Here is a 9,572-nt window from a genome sequence, read left to right as displayed (position 1 = left end):
AGAAAAGTTATTCTAATGGCTCTGTAATTCCTTATCAGGAACCATGGGAGCATCTGATGATGTTTAACCAGAAATAAGCTGGCAAGTTGCTATTGCTGAAAGAGGGACATTTCTCTCCTATTATAGTTGAGTGACTAAATCTTCTGAAGCTTCAGACATCATGGTATTAAGATCTTTGTAGATCCACCATGGGAAGTTTGTACCTGGGGATACTCAATTGCCTATTGAGCTAAAAGACAGACCAAAGAGAGGGTCTATCAGTTTGTTTTGGTGCGGGGGAGGCCCTCCTTGGCATGAGATGGAATCAGCTCCTTCTATTGACACCTGATGTAATAATGAAGAAGAGTGAGCTCAACGCTATCTTCACTCATCTGGGCAAAAATGATGTGGTAGCATGAAGGAGAGTGAATTGCACAGGCAGTCATTGGCACTTATCTGGATGTACGTGAGGGTGATACAGTTGGCACTGCTGTCCAGGAGAGCTGGTATACTGAGCAGGGCATGGAAAAATATTATAAGATGAGGAACATTACTCATGTTCATGGTATGTTGATGCTGGTTCATGACGACACTGTTTATGGGTGCCTGCGTCTGATGTACAGACATCTTTAGTGCAGACATACAGATATGGATTGAAGACGTTGTGGAGACAGCAGCTTAGCAATGCATTAGCTGCACCTGGTGGCAGGTAGCCCTTGCTCTCATATGACAAGTTATTTGGCTGAAGCAGCTTTTTTGAGGAATATGTAGAATTCCCATTCTGTCAGGTACCGCGGCTCTTGAACCCAGGCCGGGGCAGGGAGGGGGCAAAGGGAGACGTGCCAAGCAAAAGCCTGTCTCTGTGCCACAAGCTTACATGAGGGAAGTGCAGCTAATGCCTCACCACCACAGACTACTCTCACTGACTCAGCTGGGTCAGGAGACTAGCAGCAGACTGCTGATTGGACACCACCAAGCATAAAGTTTCCCGTTCCTGTCTGACCTTTTGTCTCAGCAACTAGTTGCCAGGTCTGCTGCTGACCAGACTCCTGATATCAAGTTCCTGACCCTTGTCCCTGTTACCATACCTTGGTCCTAGTTCCTGCCTCCTCAGCTGGTTCTGCTCCTTGCTCCTGCTTCCTCACCTTAATTCCAGTGACTGACTCTGGCCTGACCCTTGGTGTGAATTCTGATTCTGATTCTGGCTTAATCCTTGGCATGGCTACCGACTCCACCTTGGCCCTGACCCTTGGTTTGGCTCCTGACTCTAACCCTGTCTTGGCTTCTGATGCTGCCCCACTATGGCCCCTGACACATTCTCAGGTACTGGGTTGAGCTAGTAAGTCAACATTGGGTACTTTACAAAATCCAGTCAGCATAGTGGGGTGAGGCAGTACCTCAGTGTGCATCTCAGCTACTGTCATGTAAAGCTGGGATGTCTGTGGACAAAAGTTATATTTAGGATATGAGGGAGGCTCTTCTCCAGAGACTGTTCGTTAAGATCAATGGCAAGGACTGCCTCCCACTTTATGAGATAAGTGCTTTAAAGTTGTGGCCTTATGCCATCTGGAAATATAATCTTATGATATGGTCTTCATTCAGGCATCTCATTAGCAATGTGAAGAGAGAGAGGAAGCTGGTGGCAGGATTAAGGGGTTGAAATAGTCAGGGGGGTTGTATGCTTTATGTTACATTATACAAACAATAAGGCTGGCTGATGATTGGCTGGGGCCTCTTCATTGCCACTTGTGAACAGAAGATCTGGTGAAAATTATTTGTACTATGTAGTTCCACACAACTTTGCCAGGCGCATTGTGAACATGGTGGCAAGAAATGAAAATCCTTACATGAACCTGCTCTGCACCATTCCTAGTAGATTTTTCTGTGGCTATCCATGTTGCCTAGGCCATGAGAAAGAAAAGAAGGCACAGACAGAAGTGGGGGAGGGGAAATTCAGTGAGTATTACTAAAAATACACAGAACAGCATTACAAAATAGTCAAAAGACAGAAAGATGGTAGTTCTCAAACTTTCTTTCCAAGAAAAACAAGTCTTGTTACTTATCTACACAGAGATCATGTCAGACATGTGAGAAGGCATTTTCAAGTCTAAAATAGCTTAAGGAGTGACTTGATCACAATTTATAAGTACCTATCCAGGGAACAAAAATGTGGTAATAGAGGGCTCCTCAATCTATCAGATAAAGGTATAACAAGATCCAGTCCCTGGACACTGAAGTTAGACAAATTCAGACTGGAAATAAGGCACACATTTTTAATGATCAGGGTAATTAACTTTTGGAACAACTTACTAAGAGGTGTGGTGGATTTTCCATCACTGGCAATATTTAAATCAAAATGAGATGTTTTTTCTGTAAAATATGCTTTAGTTCAAACAGGAATTAATTCTGGGAAGCTCTGTGGCCTGTAGGACATTGGACTGGATGATCACAATGGCCCCTTTTGGCCTTGGAATCGATGACATTATGGAGTCTAATCTATGTTTTAAATGTATGACCACAAAACAAATCAGATTTAAATAATCTATTAAACTTGTTTATAATACAGAATCATAAGATAAGCTAAGTATTTGTCTTTCTAAATTAAGCACTTGTCCTTCTCCTTGAATTGCAATTTGAGATAAAAACCTGTGATCCTCAGTCAAAGAATTTGATAATTTCACAAAAGTAACCAGAAAATACTAGTGCAGAGCTGAGAGTCAGACCTCCTGAGTTCTAATCCCGGTTCTTCTACTGACTCACTATTGCCTCAGGCAAGTCCCTCCACGTCTCTGCCTCAGCTTCCCCACCCTTCTTAAACTGAAATAATACTTACCAGCTCACAGGGTTGCAGTGATAATGAAGGAAGTCATGTCTAAACATGGCTTTGAACTCGTACAGTGCTATATACGTGCAAAGTACTGACAGGAACTCCACTTAATCATCACAATCTTGACCAATGAGCAGGGTATCAATTCGTTTCAGATGAGAAATTGCTGTTTTACACTGAGGACACCCGTTCACTAAGACTGGAATAAAACCACCAATTCATTTCACACAGATTCCCCAAATAAGTTTTGACATCGATCGATTTAGGTTGTATGTAAAGCAAAAATCAAGAGCTTAGAGTTTCTGTGTTACACTTGCAAGATATTTACTTCTATATTGGGTAGGCTGCAATTATCTCTGATACCAGGAAATGTTATGCTTTGCTAGAACCCCTTCATAAACTAACTGGCTTTGACATAAACAACACTTTAGATTTAGCAGGGATACATCAACATAAAACTAAGCAGCATGAAAAAAAATGGAAGAGAATATTAAATTATTGTGCCGATATAGTCTGACTTAATGTCGTCAATGATAATTTTTGTTTGTTTGCAGATGAGAATGGTTTAGGGTCAGTCACACTTTGCTATATTTGATTCTCACTGTAAGACTTCTGAATATTTGTGCATTCTACATATAACCAAACATGAAGATCAGTTTAAAGGATATTTTTATTTGTGCTCATGTACTTACAGTACAGTACTTTGTATTTTGAAAGAATTACAAAACTACATGAACTATATTTCTACATTGGAGTAAGACATTTACATTCAATAAAATCTACATCTGTGATTCTTTTATTTTTTAAGGAAAGTTTACAGTATCTGTCCAGATACGCTTGGTGAAGTTGCAACAGTAATTCAAAAGAAGTGACCTGCATAGACCAGATTATTCTTCAATGCCAAAAACATCCTGTATAAGGGGTAAATATTTGATCCTTTTCACTGGAAGGGATGGTGGCTGCCCACTCCAGTCATCTTCATACTGAAAGTGATAAACAAGAGGACAAACTTAGAACTCCATTTTGAAAACAAAAATAACTAGAAATGTCACAAAATAATGTTAAGCAAGTTATTTCATTTCTACATGCAAATCACCTGTGGAAAAAAAACAAATTTGTAAAGCATATCTTCCTAAAGAATATGGTATTATCGATTTTGATCAATGCTGCTGAAGTTTTAATTAAAAATATCCCTCCATCTCCACTTCTGCCCAATTTTTAAAAAAATTAAAGACTAGTGTACTGTTTTGTTCAGTTAGACACCTATACTTCAAAAGATATGTAGGTCAGCTAAGAGAACAAGACACTGTAGGAATTGTCAGCTTTCAAACTAGTAGACAAAACGAAAAAGAAAGGGAAGTTAGAAGATCAAAACTTCAAGACGAAATCACTGAGTAAGAATACAAACTGAAATTTTCGTTTGTCAAATATAATCATTTAACACCTAGACAAAATTACTGTAGTGCATATTAAATCACAGCTCGGATAAAGATTCAGCTGAGAAAGTCAAAGAATCAATAAAAGGATTTACATTCCCTTTGGTATCTTCTCTTTCTTCTTTTGTTACTCATCTTTTCATTAAAATGTACTCATCTAAAATAAATTCATTATTATATATTATAGCTAACCAACAAAATAATAAATTGAATAAATAATGCCACCACAGCCAATTTGGTCATAATTTACTAACTTGTTTGTTAATGTACTATAGTTCAGGATATCTCAGTATGTTATGTAATTTACAGCCTTTTTTTTTTTTACACAATTAATACAGAAGTGATTCTCCTATCTAGCAGATAACTGAATACACCTCTGTGGCTTGGGGCAGGGATTGTTGTTGGGTTTTTTTGTTCTGTGTTTGCAAAGTGCTTAGCACAATGGGGTCCTGGTCCAGGACTGAGACTCTAAGGCACTATGGTACTGCAAATAATAAAATGAGAATACAACCAACAACTTCCATCTTTTTGACCTTGTCTGCAACCTTGCTCCGCTCAAGTCCGTTCACTGTGCTGCCACTAAGATGGTCTTCCTAGCCTGTAGCTCTGTCAGCTCACTTTCTGCAAGCCCCTCCACTGGCTCCAGTGCAAACACAAATGTCTTTTCCTGACCTTTACAGTGTAACCCTGCCCAAATTATCCCTGATATTTTATTATATTGATCACAGCCTTTGTTCCACTAAAGATGCCAACCCTGACTGACTTCTTGGTTCACAAATGCCTTTGTCTTTTCTCCCTTGCTGTCCCATGTACACTGGAAAAATTCCCTGCCAAAATCCATAAAACCAATCCTCCCTCAAATCCCCTCTGCCATGATGCCTACAAAACACTATAATCTGATAACAGTGAGGCAAATTGGCAAGCTGTGATCACAACCACTGATTGGCTTATTACGACTACAAACTGAACACACTGCCTCTCCTCACTACCACTCAGGTCCTCCACCCCCTATTCAAGGTTCACTTCAGGCATACCACCTACAAGAAATAAGTCAGTCCTCTATGGCTAGTCTGAGGCAGTTGGGCAAGCAGCCAATACAGCTAGGAGAAAAATATGAAATAAATAACAAGCCAACATATTTGTATATTTTTCTGCCTCTTTTATCACCACCCCTTCATATGGTGCTCATCCTCTTAGTTTTGTAAGTGCTTTGGGTCGGAAACTGCATCTACCTCTGTTTGCACAGCACCTAGTACAACAGTGCCCTAATCCTGACAAGCATCACTGGATGCTATCACAACATAATCATTGAATAATATCTTTGAGTAGAATTCCGAACTCCCTGTTCGAAAAGTGCCCTCATCGAAACATGGAGCACACACTTTTTAAATCTGAAACACATCCAGTATAAGGTGGATGTTGTAAAAATATGTACAGGATCTTAATTATATGCATACAAGAAATTTTTTCCTAATTAAGGAGTCCAAGAAAATGACACCAAGGAAAGCTTAGCAACTCAGCAGCACTGTGCCCTCACTAGCCCCTATAGACAGTTTTATAGGCTCCAGAACAGTGAGCAAGTAGTGATGCCACTATGCTGTCAGGATGAAAACAAAGCACTTGCATATAACTGGTGAAAATATGCAGCTGCTGAATTTAAAATGCACTGAACCCTATGCTTCTAAACCAGTAGAAGCAGAGGAGACTAAATGAAACACATTCAATATCAGCAGTCAAGGGCTGGATCAGAAGAGCGATGTTATATGCGTGCTAAGATGCTTTGGATTTCTTTGCTATGACATTTTTAAAAAATCAATTTGATTGGATTATGCACAATGCTATTTTAAACCATTCTATTCTCACACCAGCACAGGACAGCCAGGTCAGCTTAATCTTTGCCGTTTCCCGAAATGACATTTTTACTTACTCTAAGTACTAGGCTGACAGAGACATATTAGTTGATTTCTCCGTGCTACTCCCACTACCTACCAAGGAAGTGGTGTATTCTGTGCGAGTTTCCACCGAGTTATAGAAAATTGTAGGTACATTTTGCAGTGTCAGTGGAGTTTGTAGACTTTCCTGATAATTGTGACTTCTGAACATAAGGTTTGTGTAATAGAAAGGGTGAGCACCTGATAGTCATGCCCTTGTTCACAGGACAGCACAGCCCTTTTCCTTCCTATATTTCCCTAGAAATCCATTAGAGATGTGGCATCCACTGTGCACAACAGAGTTACAGAGTTCCCGTGCCTTACACTGGTTCTCTGCTTCGCCCAATCCTTCACAACAGAAACAAACTGCTCGAAAAACCCAGACAAGATCCATAAAGATTGAGTCCCAGTTATTCTTTGTTGGATAAATAATGATGTTAATATGTTTTGACTGAACGACATCAGCGGCAGCATGAAAGGGGATTTCAGGTTTTGTGCACTGCTTTTTTGTTTTAAACGTCTTAACTTTACCTTTATAGGAACCTTTATTGTCTGGAAAGTCGGAACTGGATTCTCTCTCCAATTCAGCCCATTGACAAACTTCTTATAATCTACTTGTTCCTTGCCATCTTCAAACCTAAAAGCAGAATATTTATATATATTTTGATTCAATTGTGACATATTTTAATATACTTTGCCATATTTTACATCATACAACAATTGCATTTTTGATAATTAATTTCAAAAATATAGAAAATGGACAACAGGCCAAGAAGAAGACTCTGCAGAATATGTCTCTCTATTGTACTATATATTACAATTCATATAAAACTTTACTCTTCATTATTGTCTGTCACATAGGACTTTTCATTGTCTTTAAAGTCTATTAGAGTTCAACTCATTTCATTTTTTAAATATGACTATTAACCAATTTTTCTTTAACACACGAATGTTATGATCAGTGGAAGCCTTATCGTTCTGGGATAAAGAGTGAAAATGTTCTTGGAGGCACCCTGCAAAATCCTGTCTTTATGATTAGACGAGAACTTGCTGGTGCTATAGACACAAGAGAATACAGCTGATCTGGTTTCTTTTGCTACTTTGATTTATATTCCTTTCATAAAAATAAGCACCCATCCAAAATGCTTAGCGCACCCATTTTGTGATCACCAGTGCTGTGTCGAGCAGGACAAATACTTCCTACTTTTTGATTAAGAAGCAAGCATGTGCCATAAAAGTTGACTGGCATTAACCTTTGATTGCACATATATCTTAATCTGATCTATGGTGCACATGCATTGAATTTCATAAGCCTTATGACATGTGATTTGTTTTTGTTTTTATTACGAACCTGTAGTATTGCTTTCAACCCTCTGAAGAAAAAGTTAGAGTACTACATTATCTGCTACTCTGAAACCTACATTATATTGACATCCTAAAACTTAATTAATTAGAACCTTTGAAGTTGTATGTTCTCAGTATATAGGTTGCCCTTTTGCTGGTTTGTGGAAAGTCAAGATATAATCCACAGCACAGACTCAGAGTTGTACAAGTTAACCGAGCAGTTTTTTTTATATAGGCAAAGTGAAAGAATATAATTACTTAAACCTGTACTGGACCACTTTCATCTAAGACTGTATAGGTGCAATCCAGTGACTCCCACTGACTTCAGCAAGCATTGGATTGGGGCCAAAGTCCTTTGATCTGACTGTGAAAGCACCCTGAACAGCTAGGAATGCTGTCTCTGAATTAATACCCTTAACTAGAGTGAAAATTTTCAAGCCTGGGTGCTGAAAATTAGGCTCCTAAATCCATATTTAGGCAGCTATGTAAAATATTCCAAATTCATACTGGTATATAGTAGGGGGATACAAATCGCTTGACTCCCATGGACTGCACCTGCTTACACAGGTGAATTTGAATAAGGCGATGCCTTATTTTTGAGTTATGAGTTTGGAGCCAAAGGTACTAGATGGACTGGAAAGAGATGCCCTACATTTGAATGATCAGAGTTAATATGAGTAGCTACTATAATGCTTTTCAGTAATAAAGGAAGTTAGATTTGCCTCTTCCAAAAGGAGACAACTAAGATCACTTGCCACCTTGTCCCTCTTTAGTTTAGCTCTAGAATGTCATCAAAGCATTTGAGGTTAGAATATGTTATAAGATTCATTCCCCCCACAACACTTGGAGAACAATTTTCTTTTCTTTGGCAGAAGACAGATAGCTCTTGTTTGTGGCCTCTGCAAAATGTGTTCACCTTGGATTACCCCAACGTGTAGAAGCCTGCTTTATCAATTTGTAAGAATGTAGTGCTGAGTGACCCAACCTGTTTACAAATTTTTTTTTCCCCAGCCAGGAAAGTTGCAACCCAAGTGTTCTTTTTCTAGATAGCAATATTTACAGAGCTTAAGTTCCTTTGTTTTGAAAAACACTTTATTAAAATGTTAATCTGATAGCCATAGAAAGTACTATGTCACTTAGATTTAACGGAATATTTGTCGAGTATGCTGTGCTGCTACTTCAGTTTGTTTGATAGCTTCTGTATATTCTGGGTATGAATAAGTGTTTAAGTTGGTTACAGGAAAAGATTAAAGGACTAACACAAGCTGGTTTGTACAACTGGTCAGTATGAGCTAAGTAATGTTGGTGGCTAACCTGTGGTAAATATATTGATTACCATGTACCCAATAAATGTATACTGCACTACCTGTCTGTCATAGGGTACTGAAAAACCAAAAAAATGTTTGTCTGTCTGCCTCAAGATCTTTTTTGTTGTGGATGGGGAATTATGTCTACCCTACTGGAGGGAGCATAGCACCCCCAAAATATACAGAGATTTGAGGGTAGGTTGCTGGGTAAAAGTCACCAGGGCACAGGCACCAAGAGACAGCAAAAAAGCAGAGAGATCCTGGCCTGTTGTGGGAGGGAAGTTCTAGGGGGAGAATTATTCTGGCCCAAATCTCATTGCTCTGGCCCTTCTGAGGATCAAAGATGCCTGTAGGTCTTCTCCCTCTTTCTGTTAAGCCAGGGGAGGTGGGGTGCTCAGAGGAATGTGTGACCCTCGGGGTGGTACCATATAAAAACAAATTATCAGTGTTGCATTGTTCAAATTAAAATTGAAGCAAAACGCAATGGTTTCGTTGTGTGTTGGCTCATACACACATGGAAACTTGGGGGCTATACAATGGAACTAAAAAACATCCAGCAAATAGCTGCAAACTGAAGTTGCTGCATTTTCCACAGTTCTACTCAAAATGCATCTATTTGCATAAAGATCGTCTTTGATGCATGCACTCTTCTACTGTCTTGTTCATCACTTCATACCATATAGGAATTACAGTAAATTTTGGAGTTACAGTGAGTGGGCCTCCTGGCACAAGGAGCAACCACTTGGGA

General features: G+C 39.2%; 1 protein-coding gene across 3 annotated transcripts in view; it reads right to left on the bottom strand.

The window, feature by feature from the left end:
* Positions 1-3,458: 3,458 nt before the first annotated feature.
* Positions 3,459-9,572, bottom strand: part of EFHC2 (EF-hand domain containing 2) — a 90,556-nt gene continuing 84,442 nt past the window's right edge. For all 3 annotated transcript variants that reach the window (XM_005301778.4, XM_065578539.1, XM_042859190.2), the window contains 2 exons: positions 6,705-6,810; positions 3,459-3,789 (listed from right to left, as the gene is read on the bottom strand). In XM_005301778.4, coding sequence (XP_005301835.2) covers positions 3,694-3,789; positions 6,705-6,810 — 202 coding nt within the window. In that variant the 3' untranslated portion in view covers positions 3,459-3,693. The remainder of the gene's footprint in view (positions 3,790-6,704; positions 6,811-9,572) is intronic.

This window comes from Chrysemys picta, chromosome 1, assembly GCF_011386835.1.
Source record: "Chrysemys picta bellii isolate R12L10 chromosome 1, ASM1138683v2, whole genome shotgun sequence".
Classification (NCBI taxonomy): domain Eukaryota; kingdom Metazoa; phylum Chordata; order Testudines; family Emydidae; genus Chrysemys; species Chrysemys picta.
Note: the sequence above shows the minus strand (reverse complement) of the source record. Positions and strands in the feature narration are given on the sequence as shown.